General features: G+C 35.8%; 1 protein-coding gene across 7 annotated transcripts in view; it reads right to left on the reverse strand.

Annotated features, from left to right (window-relative positions):
* The window catches only part of TOGARAM1 (TOG array regulator of axonemal microtubules 1), an 80153-nt gene that overhangs the window by 52962 nt on the left and 6185 nt on the right, over positions 1–21006 (reverse strand). For 4 of the 7 annotated variants that reach the window (XR_012329996.1, XM_073800521.1, XM_019923968.3 and 1 more), the window contains exons 2-4: positions 10793–10949; positions 7262–7396; positions 802–1107 (exon numbers count right to left, since the gene is read on the reverse strand). Coding sequence is in view for 6 of the 7 variants with exons in the window: in XM_073800521.1 (XP_073656622.1) it covers positions 802–1107; positions 7262–7396; positions 10793–10949 (598 nt within the window). In the remaining variant the exon portion in view is untranslated. The remainder of the gene's footprint in view (positions 1–801; positions 1108–7261; positions 7397–10792; positions 10950–21006) is intronic. The other 3 variants (XM_073800522.1, XM_033851177.2, XM_033851178.2) reach the window with 2 other exon arrangements.

The raw sequence follows: 21006 nt of genomic DNA on the forward strand, positions 1-21006 counted from the left end.
CTATGTGCAAAGCAGTAATACTGGGTACTAGGGAGAACAAGTTGAATAATGTCTCAGCTTTCAATACAATATCTGATTTTGGAGGAAAGACAAATACAGAAATAAATTAAAGAAGAGAATGAACACTCAGTGCTAAGAGAAAGTAATAAAATCAGCTGACTATGCAATAAATTGACCTTATGGTTATAAACTGGAACATCTGTGTTGTAGGGTAGTTTAAAGGTGAAATATCTGATCTCAGGGGCTAGGGATAGGAAAGCATTTGGGACATGGGGCTTGCCTTTAAAAGACTTCTTATTTTGAGACTGAATCTGTCTTAAGTAAGCTAACATGCTAATTTTATAATTTTGGACTGGGCTATTGTTAAGAAAAGAATATTTTAGTTAATAACAAGTAGTAGAAAAACCATCAAAATAATTTTAACAGAGAGTAGTCAATAAATGTCGAATAAATACTAGACATTATAGTAAATATATGAATTATATTTTATATTTGTAAAGCTAAAACTTGTTAGTAGGATCTCAGGCTGTTCATGTTCATATACCTTATAAAGCATTATTATTTGTTTAGTTCCGAAAAAGGATTCTGAAGTGCCAATATAAGAAAAAAAAAGAAATGAGAATTTCAATTGAATTTTATATTACACATTTGATCTATTTAACTTTGTTAAATATTTTCTTAAATATTTACTAATTCAGAGAAATAAAACACAATTTACCAGCTTTTAAAGATCTAACAACCCGAACTTCAAAGTAATTATTCGAACATACAAATAAATTTGAACAAAGTATTAATTTTTACCATCATGTATACCTGTAGGATCAGATGACTTTTGGCTGACAAGCTTTTTCTGTGGACTTGGCTTTGAAACTCCTTCAAAGCTTTTAAGAGGCCAGGAATTTGAGAAATTAACAGAATTATCTTGGGACTTCTTTGGAGATACAGTAAGAGATGTGTGCTTTGGACTAGTTCGAGGTGATGAGAGAGGATAGGATGGAAGAATGAAGCCTCCTGAACTTGGATTTGGACCAGAGTATGATGAAGTCCGTTCTGTCTGACTACCAAATGTTTGCTGTGTCTTACTGCCAAAATTTAGGCTAGCATAAACTGTAATAAAACAAAAGAGAATGTAATTTATTTATACACATCTTCTAAGAGTTTTAAGTTTTTTTGCTTTTCACATTCAGGTTTTTAATCCCATCTGGCATTTATATTTTTGTATGATGTGAGGTAAAGACCTAATTTAACTTTCTGCTATAGAGATAGTCCAGTTTCCCCAGTGCCACTTTTTGAGCCACACATTCTCTTTCATCTATAAATCTCCCATATGTATATTTAGGTCTATTCTTAGGTGCTTCTTATTGGTTGCCTTAGTCTTTTTGTCTGTTCTTGCACTAGCACCACAATGTTTTATTTATCATCACACTAATAGGATGAGTCTCCTTCCATTTTTTTCCCAGTTTTATTGAGAGATGGTTGACATACATTACTGTGTAACTTTCAGGCACACACCATGATGGTTTGATATATATATATATATATATATATACACACATACACATTGTAAAATGATTATCAAAATAGGTTCAGCGAACATCTACCTTCTGACATGGATACAATAAAAAGAAAAGAAAAAAGGAAAAAAAATTTTTCTCTTTATGATGAGAACACTTAGGATTTATTCTCGTAACAACTTTTCTGTATGCCACACAGCAGTGTTAACTATAGTAATCATGTTGTCTCCTTCCATTTTGATCTTCTTTAGAATTATCTAGGCCATTCTTGGTCCTCCATTCTTTCATATGAATTTCAGGATTAGCCTGTCAGGTTCCATAAAAGATCCTGTTGAGATTTTGACAGAAATGACACTGAATCTCCTTGTTTAAAAATATAGGATCTCTTTTAATTTATCCAGGCCTTCTTTCACGTCTCTCAAAAAAGTAACTTAGTTTTCATAATAAATGGTATGCAAATCTTCTGTTAGATTTCCAGATACTTACACATTTTGTTGATACTATAATTTTTCTTAAAAACTACATTTTCTGAATGTTGCTGGTGTCTGGGAGCTTTATTGACCTTTCCTTTCAGGTTTTATATTTGGCAACCTTGCTAACTTATTTATTACTTTAATAGTTTTCTGTATATCCTTTTGGATTTTCTACATAGATAATTAATCCAATAATGGTAATAATGATAATGATGAAGACTATGATGACAATAATGAGAGCTAATATTTATTGAGCTAATGTTTATGTGCCAGATGGTGTTCCAAGTACTTTATATGTATTAACTAATTTAATCCTCACAACAATTTTGTGGGGTTGGTACTATACTTATTTTATACATAAAAAAATGACACAGTAAATTGCTAAAAATCGCACACTAGGAAATTATAAAGCTGGGATATGAACTCAGGCACTCTGGCTCCCAAGCCTGTGCTTTTAACCACTACATTGTATCATGTTTTATCTGCTTAGAAAGGTATAATCTCCCAAGACTGAACCAGGAAGAAATAGAAAATATGAACAGACCAATTACCAGTACTGAAATTGAATCAGTAATTTTAAAACTCCCGACAAACAAAACTCTGGTACCAGATAGCTTCACAGGTGAGTTCTATCAATTCACCTATCCTCGAACTATTCCACAAAATTACAGAGGAAGGAACACTGCCAAACTCATTCTATGAGGGCAGCATCACACTGATACCAAAACCAGACAAAGATGCCACAAAACAAGAAAATTGCAGGCCAATATCACTGATGAACATAGATATAAAAATCCTCAACAAAACACTAGCAAACGAAGTTCAGCAATACATTAAAAGGATCCTACATCATGATCAAGTGGGATTTATGCCAGGGATGCAAGGATTTTTCAATATCTGCAAATCAATCAATGTGATATGCCACATTAACAAATTGAAGAATAAAAACCTTATGATCATAGCAATAGATGCAGAAACAGCTCTTGATAAAATTCAACATCCACTTATGATAAAAACCTCTCCAGAAAGTGGGCATAGAGGAAACATACCTCAACCTAATGAAGGCCACATATGACAAACCCACAGCTAACATACTCAGTGGTGAAAAGCTGAAAGCATTTCCTAAGATCAGGAACAAGACATGGATGCCCACTCTTGCCACGTTTATTCAACATAGTTTTCAAAGTCCTAGCCACAGAAGTCAGAGAATAAAAAGAAATAAAAAGAATCCAAATTGGAAAGGAAGAAGTAAAACTGTCACTGTTTGCACATGACATGATACTATACACAGAAAATCCTAGAGACACTACCAGAAAACTACTAGTGCTCATCAATGAATTCAGTAAAGTTGCAAGATACAAAATAAACAGAAATCTGTTACATTTCTATACAATAACAACAAACTATCAGGGAATTCCCTGGTGCTCCAGTGGTTAGGACTCTACGCTTTCACCGCCAAGGGCCTAGGTTCAATCCCTGGTCGGGGAAGTAAGATCCCAGGAGCCGTGTGGCACAGCCAAAAAACAAACATGAAAAAACTATCAGAAAGAGAAATTAAGGGGCTTCCCTGGTGGTGCAGTGGGTAGGAGTCCGCCTAGCAAGGTGCAGTGGGTAGGAGTCTGCCTAGCAATGCAAGGGACACAGGTTCGAACCCTGGTCCGGGAAGATCCCACATGCTGCGGAGCAGCTAAGCCCGTGTGCCACAACTACTGAGCCTGTGCTCTAGAGCCCGCGAGCCACAACTACTGAGCCTGCGTGCCACAACTACTGAAGCCCACGTGCCTGGGGCCCATGCTCCACAACAAGAGAGGCCACCACAACAAGAAGCCCACACACTGCAATGAAGAGTAGCCCCCACTAGCCGTAACTAGAAAAGGCCCACGTGCAGCAATGGAGACCCAATGCAACCAAAAATAAATAAATGAATAAATAAATTTAAAAAAAAAAGAGAAATTAAGGAAACAATCCCATTTACCATTGCATCAAAAATAATAAAATACCTAGGAATAAACCTACCTAAGGAGGTAAAAGACCGATACTTGGAAAACAATAAGACACTGATGAAAGAAACTGAAGATGGCACAAACAGATGGAAAGATATACTGTGTTCTTGGATTGAAAGAATCAACATTGTTCAAATGACCATACTACCCAAGGCAATCTACAGATTCAGGGCAATGCCTATCAACATATCAATGGTATTTTTCATAGAACTAGAACAAAAAATTTTTTTAATTTGTATGGAAGCACAAAAGATCCCGAATAGCCAAAACAATTTTGAGAGAGAACAGAGCTGGAGGAATCATACTCCCTGATTTCAGACTATATTACAAAGCTATAGTCATCAAAACAGTATGGTACTGGCACAAAAACAGACACACAGATCAATGGAACAAGATAAAGAGCCCAGAAATAAATTCATGCATTTATGGTCAATTAATCCATGATAAAGGAGGCAAGAATAAACAATGGAGAAAAGACAATCAATCTCTTCAAATAAGCAGTACTAGGAAAACTGGACAGTTACATGCAAAAGAATGAAATTAGAACATTTCTCTAACATCATATACAAAACAGACTCAAAATGGATGAAAGACCTAAATGTAAGACTGGATACTATAAAACTCCTAGAGGAAAATATAGGCAGAACACTCTGACACAAATCGCAGTAGCATTTTTTGGATCCAACTCCTAAAGTAAAGGAAATAAAAGCAAAAATAAACAAATGAGACCCAATTAAACTTAAAAGCTTTTATACAGCAAAGGAAACCATCAACAAAACGAAAAGACAACCTACTAAATGGGAACAATATTTGCAAATGATATGACTGATAAAGGATTAATATCCAAGCGTATAAACAGCTCATACAACTCAACACCAAAAAAACAAACAATCCGATTAAAAAATAGGCAGAAAACCTGAATAGACATTCTTCCAAAAGGGAAATGCAGATGGCCAACAGGCACATGAAAAGATGTTCAACATTGCTAATCATCAGGGAAAGGAAATGCAAATCAAAACCACAAGACAATAGATATCACCTCACACCTGTCAGAATGGCTATCATCGAAAAGAACACAAATAACAAATGTTGGCAAGGATGTGGAGACAGGGGAACCCTCAGACAGTGTTGGTAGGAATGTAAATTGGTGCAGCCACCGTGGAAAACAGTAGAGAGGTTTCTCAAAAAATTACAAATAGAACTACAATATGACCCAACAATTCCACTCCTGGGTATATATCCGAAAAAAACCCAAAAACTCTAATTTGAAAAGAAACATGCACCCCAATGTTCACAGCAACATTATTTACAATAGCCGAGATATGGAAGCAACTGAAGTGTCCATCAACAGATGAATGGATAAAGATGTGGTATATATCTACAATGGAATACCACTCAACCACAAAACAGAATAAAATTCTGCCATTTGTAGCAACATGGATGGACTTGGAGGCTATTATGCTAAGTGAAATAAGTCAGACAGAGAAAGATAAATACTGTGTGATATCACTTACATTTGAATCTAAAAAATACAACAAACTAATGAAGGTAACAATAAAGAAGCAGACTCACAGATATAGAGAATAAACTAATGGTCACCAGTGGGGAGAGGGACGGGAGAGGAGGGGCAATATAAGCATAGGGGGTTAAGAGATACAAACTATTATGTATAAAATAAGCTACAAGGATATATTGTACAATGCAAGGAATATAGCTAATATTTTATAGCTATAAATGGAATATAACCTTTAAAAATTGTGAACCAGTATATTGTACACCTGTTTCTTACTTAATATTGTATTGGGTTGGCCAAAAAGTTTGTTTGGTTAATGAACATGCTGTTCAATAAAGTTCTTGGTGAAAACGAAAAATGTGTCTTTTATTTTTACTTAAAACCGAATGAATTTTTTTGGCCAACCTAATAAATCAACTATACTTCAATTTAAAAAGTCTATTTGTAATCTTTTAGGGGTTCCCTCAAATTTTCCTTAAATTTTTTTGAAGACTTTCTAAGACAACAGACCTAGCTTATGTATATAAGAAATAAAACATTTTTCTGAAGACTTAAATGACTATGTATATCATGTATCATTTACTTTTAATTCATATCTGACATGCTTAGGACCTCTACTTCTACCTAAATCTTATTGGAGACTTAAGTGGTCACAAATTGACATACACAACCTACTAGTAAGTTAAACCTTGACCTTAGAAAAACATGATATTCCTTTAGTAGCTGCTCTAACAGGTATTCTGAGAGGTTATAAAAACCAGAGCTACTATGAAGATCTGATTAAACACTGAGAGTGGAGGTAGTCTACAAAAGTAATGTAATCATTCAGGGATATCCAAAACAGGAAGAGGCTAAGCAACACAGAGAAGCCTCTCTGTTTCTACTAATCACCAGTCACAAAGGTATCTCGTCAAGATTTGGGGAAAAAACCTATATCATTAAGAAAGATAAACTATTTTATTGGGAATAACACCATAAAGAAAAACTTTATGGAGTCATGTGGCCCTTTGGAGTGGGTGGAGGAAAGGATGGCTAAAGCGTAAGTGCTATACTATTAACTAAACCTTCACTAATTTCTAATGAGCATTATTTTTTCATCAACAAATAAAGACAGAAGTACAACCCTATCACTCAAAAAATTTTAGTAAAGAATATACAACAAAATCAAAATATCTCTAGAAATATTTGATTTGATTCTACTACTAAATAATAATTGATACAGCTATTAATTAGCATATAAATTGAAGAAACATCTTCATAACCAAAATTCATATGACTGACAGCCAGCCTCAAACCCTCCCTTTTGTTCTATATCTTATAAATATGTAAGATACCTGAAATGATAGCTAGTCAGGAAGTTGTGGTTCCTAACAGGAGATATAATAGATTATTTAAAACTGTTATGGAAAATAACTGTCTTCTGCTAACACAGTAATCCTTAATGGATATTTAGGATATTATCCTAAATGGATAATTTTATTTTCAATTACTTGGTATTAAAATACTCATCTCTACCATGAGTTTCTAAGCTCTCTAATTTTAATTAGTCATATATAAATATATATATATCAAGATTACTAAATCTAACATCTTAAGATAACAGTTATAAAAAATTTGATTAAAAATTTTTAAAAAAATACAACATCCTTTTCTTTTCTGTAATGAGTATAATTACCCAAAATAACACATAAGGTAGATTTGGAAACCCCACATAATAATTATAAATCATCTGTATCCAAATAAAGTTGGAATTTAAACCTTTATCTTGATGACTGTTAGTTGTCCCCAGGTACTGTAAGTCAGAATCCACACTGCCAGTTTTACCACATATCTGTGAAAATCCAAGTTGTCCACGTTTCCCAGAAAGATTTGTCTGATGAGTTCCAGTGGTGCCTTTGGAAGGAAGGAAGAGAAAAACATAAAATCAAAAGTTAACTTTATTTCATGAACACATCTAATTTCACAAATGTTGGTATCATTTGTGTGGGAATAAATACAGGAGTATATATACACTGAGCCAGGCAGGCAAGAAAGGGATAAAGCTTTTGCTATTGGCAGATCTGATTAGTGACAGGGGTTAAATGACAGAAGACAGACTGGTAAAGTACAGAGAAAAGAAAAATATATTGAAAAATATGTACAAAGGCAGTTTCTTCCTACATGCTCCCTTCTCTCACCATGGAAGGTTTCTCCAGACCTGGCTTTCCTTCTTCCCAGTATTTGTAAGTACATTTACACTCTACCCAAAAAGGTCTACTGCAGGACTCTTCTTTCTTTCCTAACATGTAACACAGCATTTGCACAGCTTCAAAGCTTATCCAGGCATATTTCCCAGATCCCTTTCCCCTTCCTGTGGCTGGTTAAGGTTATTCCTGGGCAGGGGAAAAAGTCTGAAGAAAAGAAGGTGATATTGACCTCTTTGGTATTTAGTTTATTCATCTATAAAATCCTTTGTATGTATTTCTAAAATTCTGATTTTTATAACTCTTCCTCTACAATTTCAAGCCCCTTTACCCTTCATGTACCGGACATCTTCTAAGTTAATTCTTACCTCCACGCTTTGGTTATACTTTCTCCTGAAATCTTGCCTCACTGCCAATCACAAACACTTCCCTTCTTTAAAATTCAGCTCAAGTCCAAACTCTTTCCTGGAGTTGTTGTAAACCACTTCCATACCTATGATCTTTTCCTTTCTTGAATCCCTATAGTACTTATAATTCATATCATTCAATCTATCATTAAATTACATGTTGTCTCTGTTATTTAAAATCTGTAAAATTAGGTAAGAACTTCCAGATGGTACAAAAAAACATGAGCCTTATAAAAATCCCAAGTAATGGTACAAGCATAACGATATATTCTTGCATTTTTTTGTCTATTAAATAAACATTCAACTATACAATCATTATAACACTTCATTCTTGTATGAAAATATTATGGAATTTTACTGCATAAAGGTCTATAAATTCTCCTAGGGTAACAATGTTTTCTAAATATTGTGTCTGAACTCATAGCAAACAAATTTCAATAACGGATACCATTTGGATCTTAAATAAAAAACAAAGTCAATCTTTATCTTATACTCCATTTTCCCTTCCTAACTGGTTTCGTTCTGTCAACACATTACCATTTCTCTAATTACCTGGGTACTAAGTCTTGAAATTTTTATTCCTCTTCTTTTTTATTTTATTTTTTTTGCGGTACGCGGGCCTCTCACTGCTGTGACCCCTCTCTTTGCGGAGCACAGGCTCCGGACGCGCAGGCTCAGCGGCCATGGCTCACGGGCCCAGCCACTCCGCGGCATGTGGGATCTTCCCGGATCGGGGCACGAACCCGTGTCCGCTGCATCGGCAGGCAGACTCTCAACCACTGCGCCACCAGGGAAGCCCTTCCCTTCTTTATTTTATTTTTTTATTTTTTTTGCGGTACGCGGGCCTCTCACCGTTGTGGCCTTTCCCGTTGCGGAGCACAGGCTCCGGACGCGCAGGCTCAGCGGCCATGGCTCACGGGCCCAGCCGCTCCGCAGCATGTGGGACCAGGGCACGAACCCATGTCCCCTGCATCGGCAGGTGGACTCTCAACCACTGCGCCACCAGGGAAGCCCCGGCCCTTCTTTATTTTTTATATCCAGTCATATTTTCCTGATTATTCATTTCTATTCAATTTGTAAACAACCTTGTAACCCTAGCTTCTATTTTCCTTAACAGAAAAAATCTCTATTAGCTCCCTATAGCTTATAAGCACAAGCTCAAGTTTTTGAATCTAGCACACAAGGGTTCCCCACATCCCAATTTATCTTTGACCATCTAAAATGAATCTTGCCTTTACACAGTTGCCAGAACATCTCAAGCCCATTCCTAATGTGAGCCTTTGCTCTCTTCATACCTCCCCTCTAACATCTTAAATCATATATATCCCAAAAAGATGCAGTTCAAGTACTATCTCCTCTTTAATGCCTTTTCTATCTGATAAGGCCCATGATAGTGACCATGTTCTCTGAATTACATAATATTTACTTTCTGTAACACTTACTTAGGCAATTAAACACCTTTCCAGTTGCTCTGGCCAAAAAACCTTAGAGCACTCTTGACTTCCCTCTCACACTCCTACACACCCCATCAGCAAATCATTATCAACTGTACCCTTGACATATATTCAGGATCCAATCACTTTTCACTACATTTACTGCTACACTGGTCGAAATCTCCATCAACTCTAGCCTGGATTACAACAGACTCCCTGTTTTCTCCCTTGCCTCCTTTAATCTATTTCAAATGTAACATCCAAAACAAGCCTGGAAAACAAGGCAACTGATGTTACTTCTTTCATCAAAAATATTCCTCACTCAGAGTAAAAGCCAAAGTTCATTCGAAAGCCCATTAGGCCTTAAAATAAGAACCCCTATTATCTCTTCAAGTTAATTTTCAACTTCTCTTCCCCTTAACGCTTTTCATTCCAGACTTACTAGCTTCTTTGATCTTTTTCAAAAGTGTCCCATACTCTGCACTGTTCCCTCTTCCAGGAATTATTTGCTGTTCTCTCTTGATATCTATGTGGTTGCTTCAAATATTCCCTCCTGAATATGGCCTTCTTTCATCACTTTATTTAAAGTAGCCCCTCCTCTATATTCCTCTTTTTGAAAGCTTTTTTTTTTTCCATAGCATTTATCACCATCTAACCTACTCTGTTTTGCATTTATTTAATGTTTGCTTTGTCCCAACTAGAATGAAAGACCCATTAGGCAGAAAATTTTCCCTCTTTTGTTGACTGCTATATCCCTATTACCTAGAAAAGTACCTGCACATATGGGCTTCCCTGGTGGCGCAGTGGTTGAGAGTCCGCCTGCCGATGCAGCGGATATGGGTTCGTGCCCCAGTCCGGGAAGATCCCACATGCCGCGGAGCGGCTGGGCCCATGAGCCATGGCCGCTGAGCCTGCGCATCTGGAGCCTGTGCTCCGCAACGGGAGAGGCCACAACAGTGAGAGGCTCGCATACAGGGAAAAAAAAACAAAAGTACCTGCACATGGGATATACTCAGTAAATACGGGTTGTTGATTAAGCAAATATTGCCTTACATTACTACTTAAAGGATTTCAGTGAGAAACACTCCCAGGGTCTTATGAGACAATTATGTCAAACTGTCCATTCTTATCAGATCTTTAACAAATATTTATTGAATCTGCACTGTCTACTAGATTATAAGTTCTATGAGCTCTTAAAAGAACCATGAAGTTTAGAGGAATCTTTAACTTGGTTCAAAATTTCCATTACCTGCAACTTTCACTTACCAGTAGCACATGTAGGAAGAGAATCTGAGTTGAATTCCCAACTCTTCTGAAATAAGTTTCTTGACACTCTTTTTCTGCTAAAACATAAACCATCATTGACTGGCATTCCTTGAGAGGGCTTTAATTTTGGAGATGGAATGAAATCATTGGCTGAAAACTATAAGAACAGAATAATAAATTAGCAAATGTGGGTTAAGTCTACTTGGCAATAAGTATGACACAATTTAGACCTAATTATGAAATTCAGATTAAAAGAAAAAAATTAAATTTATCAAATATACAATGATACAAATAAATGTCCATATACAGTATGGTACACTAGCAGTATTTTTTCATGCCATGATAGAAATGCTAATTTTTTTCCTCTTTCTTATACCTCACTCCAAACCTTTTCTGTACCTTACCTTCCTAGAGTACACACATGGCAGCTAGGAAGGAAAGAAAGCAAATGACAAAAACAGTGAAATGACAACTTGAATAGAGAAAAGGACATTTCTGATTCAGCAGCATGGCCAGTCACACTATGCCATCTTTGAGCATTGGACAATAAATGCTAATTGAAGATCACTGAACCTGTAAGCATCCCATTTTACTATTCTTAGTGAGACAAATTTACTATCCATAATTAGCAGCCCAAATGTAAATGTAACCTATGTCACGGTTCCCTTAGGAGATTTCTGTATGATAGGTCTTTCAGTCAAAACCAAGTACATAATACTTTATATACGTCTAGTACTGTATAGTTCCCAATTCCTTTTCCACATACCCACTTTGATCCTTAGGCTACAAAAGTGCCAGGATAGAATTTTGAATTTCTACCTAATCATAGTTAAAGAACTAAGTGAAAGCATGATTCAAGTGTTCAGAATTCTTCACCAACGACAGCCTCAATTGCTCTGGATCATTTCACATTGACCATAGCTATAGAACATTTTAAAAATTGAGTGAACACACAAGAAATTATACTTACTGTCCATATATTTATTTGGCGCTTACAGACACAATCAAATCTACACAGGCAGTGAACTATAAGTCTTCTCAGGTATCCTCTACAAACTTTGTCAAGTGTCAAATGGCAATGAAATACAATAAAATTAAAGATACATCTATTTGAAAACCTCTTAGCCACTTGACCATTACAAGATTAAGACTATAAACTACTAAATATACCTCAAGTAACTTCTTATTCCTCATCAAATTTTGTGAAAAACCTGTTAACTCCTTCAAAAATTAATCCCAAAACACCAGTGAGAAATAATGAATGCCTCAGCTGAAAAAGGCCTGACTTTACTTTCTCAAAATCCAATGTTATAATTTCTGTGACTGATTATATAGAAGGCAGTATGAAAAGGACACAATGGAATAAAAATGAAACCAATTACAGTCAACTTTTGATTAGATACATTAAAAGAAGGTATACTAACCCAGTTAAAATCATGAGTAATCCAGAAATAATTCTCCAGTATGGAATACACTTACATTAGAATTACTCCATAATTAATTTCTGCTTAGAGAATAGAACATGAATATGTATGACAGTGAATACAACAGCTAGTGGTAGTGGTGGTGGGGTGGAGATAATGGGGGCAGTGGTAGCAGTGGAGAATGTGTCTGTGAATCTGGCATTTTCAAGAATCTAGAAGTCAGGAATTACATTTTGCTGTAGAAAAATCTGCAAATATTTGAAAGCAGACTGTAGACACACCAATTATTATTAACATGAGAGGTCTCTTTTGGTCTCTCTTAAAAGCAGTCAAATGATTTTCATCAGGATAAGCTTTGATGGGACTAAACAAAAAAATAAAGGGAAAGGGAAATGAGTTAGCATAAAAGAGAAAAGTACAAATATTTTGAAAATGTTGTGAGCTAAATTTACAAAATACGAAGCAGTCTGTTTAGAGCACTTTATGACTCAGGAAAATGGAACTGAGTTTTAAGTCTTTGAAGTTAGTATCTTAAAATTTAATTCACTTAATTCCTTACAGTAAATGAAACTGTTATAAAAGGCAAGTTTCACATTTAATATTAACAATGATTTGAAATTCACAGTCTTATCTACTATTTTAATCTTGCTGTTTATTATCTGTTAACCTTTACACTTGATTGCTTATATATTTTTCATAAAAACATTTCTTTGACCTAACACATCTTAGTTCAGCTTTTGGCAAGGTATGTTAAGGACATCACAAAAATAGTTGTTTTTTTTTTCTTTCTTTTTTGGCTGTATGTGGGCTTTTAGTTCCCTGACCAGGGAAAGAACCCATGCCCCCTGCATTGGGAACACAGAGTCTTAACCACTAGACTGCCAGGGAAGTTCCATTACAAAAATAGTTTTAATTCCACTTTGGTATAGTTAGTAGCAAATTATCAGGAAAAGACTTTTTAATAGCTAGTTCTCTCAGAAACCACCTACACTCCTGCCTTTATTGAGCTTGTACTAAATTTATCCTAACCTCCGGCCTCCAGGTTTGGACCTATTCATATTCTACCAGTTCTTTCTGGTTTTCCCTGGACTCCAACCTTGTCCCTTAATGGTGGCCATTAAAAAAGTTTATTCCAATTACCTTCCAATTACCTCCAAAGTCACCTTCTGAAACATCTTTGTGTGTTTTTTCAAATCATTTTCTATGCAACCTTTAAGAAAACAGAGTTGTGATACCATATATAACAAGTTTTATACCCCAGTTTTGCACTTAACATTATAATGAAATATTATTATAAACATTATATTTCCCATGTTATTAAAACCTCTCATAAGTGCTACAAACTTTCATTACAAAAAGTAGTAACTACTTATAGTAAAAAAAAAAAAAAGATAAAAAGTCAAATTCTTCTTTGGCACCCTTTTCACTAGAATCATGTGGATAAACTCTGTTAACAGTTCTTTCTCAATATATGTACATTTTTCAACAAGCAATTTTAAAAAGAAACAAAAGTAGATCATATACTACTCTGGCACATAGTTATTACTCAGCATATTGTAGACATCCTTCCATGTTAATCCGTACAAATCTTCTTACTCTTTTTAACTGTTGCCCAGTATTCCACATTATGGTTGGACTCATAGTTCCCAACTGATGGACATTTTCCTTGTCACAACTTTTTACTATTACAATCTTGTAGTGAACATGATTATGCACATATCCTTGTGCATTATATGCTCTACAGAAATATAATATATATAAAGAGAAATATATAGTTCTACAGAAATACTAAAAATGGAATTGCTAGGTCTAAGGACATAAGCTATGCTTAAAGGCTGCATAATATTCCATTGACTAGATATGCCATTCTCCTATTATTGAACATTTGGGTTGCTTCCAAATTTTTTTTGTATATTGATAAGGAATTTCAATGAGGGAAATGGTACATACCTAGCATACGGTACCAGTGCTGATGGAAGGAGACTAGCAGACCTTAGAAAGATTGTTGCATAGTAAGTATTTTTTAAAAACAACTAAAATGGTTTCTTTGAAATCCTTAGTCTTCCTACATAAGAAAAGAATACCCAGACTGAACTCTTTGTAGGTATCAGCTAACCAGTTTACCCACAAAATGTGCAAACAAGACTTAACTATGTCTAGTCTGTAATAATTTTTTTCTCTTTTCTCACTCCTGGTTTTTCCTTGATTTAGCCTATTAGCTGACTCTCTCTCATGTAAGAAAACAAATTGCAAAATAACAAACCAAATGCTTCTGACTGCTCTTTGATGTCTATTTCTGGAGGTGTCAGTAATATACTGCCCTTCTGGGTCCTAACTTGAGAATCAAACACATGGCCTCAAAGCGTACCTTTTCTGAGACTTGGACCGTTGAGTCCTCAGTGAATCTTTCCTCACGTAACTCACTGAGCAATAGGGCTCTTGCAGTGGATCTGATTCTTGATAAAGTCTGTTTCTGGTTCTGATTTTGACTGGGCACATGGACAACAGTTTCCACACAGATGGCATCAATGGTGGAAATGGGTTTTGATTTAATGGTCTATCAGGTGATTTCTGCTGGATAGCAGTCTGCTTGTCAGGTGGCAGCTGACAGGGAATCTGGAATCTCGTTTCCTTATTGGTATGTTGTTTTTGCTTGCTTTGTAAATGTATGGATTTGAGCTCCTGTACTCCAATAACCAGAGTCCTCTTCCTCCATCCAAAATTAAGGTTTTCTTCATGTTTACTTATTATGGGCCCAATACCTGACAATATCTGTAAAAATCAAATTCTTATACCAAAAATAAAGAAAACAAAATCCTTAACATTCAATGGTCAGCTTTCTTCGATTTTGCTAAATAAATAACTGCAAGTTAACATTATTTTAGAATTCTAAAGCTAAAGAAAGGACAGTAAAGAAACTAATTATAAATTAGAAAAACTTAGGAAAATGGTGGCTTCCAAAAGCCAAACAGCACAATATTTAATAGTTTTCCAAACCTTAAGCAAGTTTAGCCTTTTAAAAACTAAGAAAATTTAATGCCATTATTGTAAAGGATATGGACATTGGGGAAAAAAAAAAGTCTCACCAAATTCCTGGGAACCACAATTCTCAATCTAATAGTTATCTATTGCTGTGTAATGAGTTATCCCAAAATACAGTAGCTTAAAACAACAAACATAATTGTCTCTCTTTCTATGGATCAGACATTTGGAAGCAATTTATCAACTGGATGGTTTAGATATCTCTGAGGCTGCAATCAAGATGTTGGCTAGGCTGCTGTCAACTGAAGGCCTGACTGAGACTGAAGGATCACTGAAGTTCATTCAGGTGGCTACTGGTAGGAGGCCTCAGTTCCTTGCCATCTGGGCCTCTCCAAAGGGCTGCTCACAACATAGCAGCTGAGTTCCTCCAGAGCAAGTGATCAGAGAAAGAGAGCACCCAAGATGGAAGCTAAAATGCCTTTTTATGACCTAGTTTATGAAGTCACACACCACCATTTCGACTTTATTTGTTAGAAGTGAGTCAGTTAGTCCAGACACATTCAGGGAGAGGGGAACTGGACTCCAGTTCTTCAGGTGAAGAATTTCAAAGTATTTGTGGAAATATATTTAAAACCAACACACTCAACAATGATGCTTCCTTGATGAACCTACTGAATCTGATTATATTTTTGTTTCTTCAGCTGCTCAATATTCTTAATAGATTGGCACCTGCTTCTACCTTAAATTCTATTGATTTATCATAATTAGATCCTCTAAGTTATGTAGAAAGTAAAAAAATTTTCCATTTTATGAATATGAAATTTTTTGAGCAAACTGGTATATCTCGTTTCGCTCTACACAATATTAATCGATCAGGATAATATCAACTGGAACAAACTCTTGTTCCAATTGGCTTATAAAAATCATTATTATTAGGTTAAGTGCTTATATCACATTAAACTAAGTAAAACCCAAAAAGAGAATTTAAGATTTTTTTAAGATTTAAATGTACTGGTTCTTTAAGGAAAAAAATGGTCTTGACAAAAGTTATACATTCAAGGGAAAACACAGACTAGCTGTGGGTTTAATTAATGACCGTGGTTACTAGGTTAAAGAACAAGGAAAAAAAAAGTTCTTAATCTTAAAAGTTTTAATACACTGCATATACTTGTATAGAAAAAATTCACATAAAAATTCTATTTAAGATGGCTCTTTGGACAAATCAGACTCATTTGAAAACAGCTTTTTGTCTTTGCCCAGATTTTATACCATGTAAAAATAATATTAGGGGGCTTCCCTGGTGGTCCAGTGATTAAGAATCCGTCTTGCAATGCAGGGGATGCCAGCTCGATCCCTGGTCAGGAAACTAAGATCCCACATGCCACAGGGCAACTACTGAGCCCATGCCACTAGAGAGAAGTCCATGTGCCAGAATGAAAGATCCCGTGCACCCCAATGAAAGATCCCACGTCCCGCAACTAAGACCTCATGCAGCCAAAGAAAATAAAATAAAATAAATAAATAATATCAGTATGATATAATTGTTTGTGCAAACTTGAACTCATCCTCTCAGGAAACGCCTAATTAACTTAAATTTCTTAAATTTCCTCTACTGGTTTCACTGGTTGGATACATTAACATCACTCATTTTCAAAATATAAAATCATGTGTTCAATTAAATTTTATAATAGATAATATCTTTATTAAAAGGCATCAATTCTTATAATGCCATAAATCTTATAATGCTTAATACATTAGCTTACATTATAATTTCTAGACTCAGTTAAGATTTTAGAATAATACAAAACTGGGGAAAAAAACAAAAAACTGGGTCTTCCCTGGTGGCGCAGTGGTTGAGAGTCCACCTGCCGATGCAGGGGACACGGGTTCATGCCCCGGTCTGGGAAGATCCCGCATGCCGCGGAGCGGCTGGGCCCGTGAGCCATGGCTGCTGAGCCTGCGCGTCCGGAGCCTGTGCTCCGCAATGGGAGAGGCCACAACAGTGAGAGGCCCGCGTACAGCAAAAAAAAAAAAAAAAAAAAAAAAAAAAAAATGTATACAAGGAAATGGGTATGTTTCGTCCATTTATCAAGGGAATTGTTATAGCGTTTTTTTAGATCGTAAAATCAATATAATACATACGTTGTCTTATTTAATATGTTTTTTAAGGTTTATTTTTATTTTTATTTACTATATTATTTATTTATTTATTTTTGTGGTACACGGACCTCTCACTGTTGTGGCCTCTCCCGTTGCGGAGCACAGGCTCCGGATGCGCAGGCTCAGCGGCCATGGCTCACGGGCCCAGCCGCTCCGCGGCATGTGGTATCTTCCCGGACCGGGGCACGAACCCATGTCCCCTGCATCAGCAGGTGGACTCTCAACCACTGCGCCACCAGGGAAGCCCTAAGGTTTATTTTTAAAAACTTATTTTTAAATTATTTTTAAGTTTTTAAATAGATTGTTTACTCTGAGAATAGATATGCTTTGGGGTTACTCATGATTTTGACAAGCATTAAAAATAAAAGTTTTTTTTGGAATTCCCTGGTGGTCCAGTGGTTAGGACTTGGCACTTGCACTGCCCTGGCTGGAGGTTCATTCCTGGTAGGGAAACTAAGATCCTGCAAACCACGCAGCTTGGCCAAAAACAAATAAATAATTAATTTTAAAAAATTAAAAGTTTTTCAAATACTTCAGATATCTCAATAAAATTTTAAAAAGAAAATTAATGACTATTTATTGGAAACAATCCAACATCTACATTGATATTAAATACGCCTTCAGGACTGTTTATGATTTTGACATGTTTTAAAACTAAGGGTTTTTCTCTTTCAGATATTCCAATTATATATATATATATTTTTTGGCTGCATTGGGTCTTCCATTGCTGTGCACGGGCTTTCTCTAGTTGCGGCGAGCAGGGGCTACTCTTCGTTGCAGTGCATGGGCTTCTCATTGTGGTGGCTTCTCTTGCTGCGGAGCACAGGCTCTAGGCACACGGGCTTCAGTAGTTGTGGCACATGGGCTCAGTAGTTGTGGTTCATGGGCTCTAGAGCACAGGTTCAGTAGTTGTGGCTCACGGGCTTAGCTGCTCCACAGCATGTGGGATCTTCCCGGACCAGGGCTTGAACCTGTGTCCCCTGCATTGGCAGGCAGATTCTTAACCACTGTGCCACCAGGGAAGCCCTCCAATCATATTTTTAAAAGAAAATTAAAGACTACTTACTGGAAACGATGTACTATCCAAGGAAAATTTCAATTTTTAGGATTAAGTTCACACCAAATACATTAGTGCAACTTAATAATTTGCGATTTTCTATTATGTTTAAATTTGTCACATTAAGTATTCTAAATCTTTCCCACATTCTTCAAATCCCTGATCCTCTATTTTCCATTCTCAGCTTGCCTCTTAGTGTACCAGAATATGGAAGCCTAATATTAGAGCCCTGCCCTCAAAATGTGAATCACAAATCAGCAGCAGCAGCAACACCTAGAAGCTTACTAGACATGTAGTCTCAGAACCCCTCCCAAACTGAACCAGAATCTGTATTTTAACAAGATACTGAGGTAATTCATATGCACATTAAAATTCGATAAGCACTATTCCAGAGCTCATGTCTTCCTCTCGACTTCAAAAAAAATTTTGCTGTCTCAAAATTTTTCTGAATCCTAAGTCATCTTCCTTTTATTTTTCCTCCAGTTCTAGAAGAAAAGACTTCTGCCTCTATTCCAAAGCTAACCTCTCTATATACCTGTGTTCTTGACTCACTCAGTATTTAGGGACATTAATTCCTTGCCTTTCTCTCTCAAATTTGATTCTCAAATATGATTACAGGGATCAAATCATATGTTCCTTGCAAATCTAAAATCTACCACAGTACAAGACAGAGTAGGCAAGTTGAAGTCACTGGTGGCTTCTTTCTCTGCTTCTTTCAAATCGGGTGATTCCTATTTAAAAATAAAACATAGTAATAACTCATCCCACTACATCCTGCCATACCTTGCTTGGTCTTTTCTTTCACCCTCAAACACTTAGATTCTATTTTCTCACTTAACAGATATTTGTTGATACTGATTGTAGGCACAGCACTATGTTAGTACTGCTATATAAACAAACAAACAAAAACAGTCCCTATCAGCACAGTGCTTTACCATCATGGAGAAGAAAGAAGACATGGCTCACGTGCTAAATACCAACAGAGGAAAAAAATGCTAGGCAGTGCTTTAAAGAGTAATCTATAAGCTCGAACTTGGCTTCACACATAGTGGATGATCAATAAGATGTTTAATAAATGCTTACTGCCTGTATTTCCTTATCAATTCATCTCATAAACTTATAAATTTGGTCTGTCTAAAACCACTTTCGTCCATGTCCCAATTACCTTCCAATAACCAAATCTTCTACCTTGAAAAAGCTACAGACTTAGTAACTGCATACACATAAAGCACGTATGCTCCTTACTTTTCAGTCTAGGTTACTGTAACTCTTAATATGTTGTAGAGAAATCTGTTAGGAAAAATATAGCTAACACGGCAGCCGGCTAGTGATGCCTGATTACTGGACCCCACTAAACCATTAAAAGTCATAAAAGCACAGAAAGAGATGCAAAGTTTCTGATAACCAGAATACCACAGGAATCTGGTTATCAGTCTATATGTCAGGGCACAAAAATAATCAACTAAATGGTGGAAATAAAAACAGAATTAAAAAGCCTAAATATTCAAAAGTAAGAGAACAGCTAAACAGACTTATATTATATGATCTAATATTAAACAGCCAATAAAGATCCTACTACAAATTATTTATTTTCAAGAAAAAAACGTTCATGGTAAAGTTAGTGAAAGGGGGAGACGTTTGTGTATGGAAAAAATAATCTACATTTGTATAAATAAATTGAAATGATACTTGAAGAACAGGAAATAAAATATTCACAGGAGGCCTCAGTAGTGAGATTGCTGAAAATTTTTAATTTCTTCTTTGTGCCTTTTTATATTTTCCAAATTTTCTATAATAAGCACTATAATTTTTTACAATCAGAAGGATTATTAAGAGGAAATTAAGAAAGATAAAATTATGAGAAAAGTACCTTCAAAAATTATTTTATAAGTAGCAGGCTGAATCTATAAGAACAAATCATGCTTTTTCAGATTTAATTCTCCTCAATCTCTCCTGCATTTAACAGTACTGATGTACTTCATGAAACACTTTCTTTACTTCACTTCTAAAACCTTTGTTCTTTCTTGGTTCTCTTCCAACTCTTAGGCACTCTTTCTCTTTGCCTTGTATGGTTCTATCTCCTACTGCTATTCCTGAAATGGGCCTGTAGGCTAAAATTGAGTCTTAAGCACTCTGCTCTTACTCTAAATGCCCTTCATTGGAGAGCCCCTCCAATCTCACAGTTTCAACAATTACTTCTCAATATGGGACTTCCAAGTTCTACATCTCTAGTTCTTTCCTTGTCTCTTGAATAGTGGTCTTCAACAAACTAAGCTGACTGTTCAATCTTCCTCTACCTAAAGCTCATTTTCCCCCAAATTAACTTCCACTTTTTTGGGTCTTGCTATTCATGGATTTATTATGCATTTTGTTACCTCATTCAAATTTGAGTTTTCTCTCTTTACCTTCCTCTCCTTCTCTATATTTTAGAGCAGTTTTAGGTTCACAGCAAAATTGAAAGTACAGAGGGTTCCCATATATCCCCTACTCACACCCACACATATAGCAGATACCCACCCTCCACTAACACCATCCCTACCAGGGTGGTACATTTGTTACAAATGATGAACCTACACTGACACATCATTATC

Source organism: Tursiops truncatus, chromosome 2 (genome assembly GCF_011762595.2).
Source record: "Tursiops truncatus isolate mTurTru1 chromosome 2, mTurTru1.mat.Y, whole genome shotgun sequence".
Classification (NCBI taxonomy): domain Eukaryota; kingdom Metazoa; phylum Chordata; class Mammalia; order Artiodactyla; family Delphinidae; genus Tursiops; species Tursiops truncatus.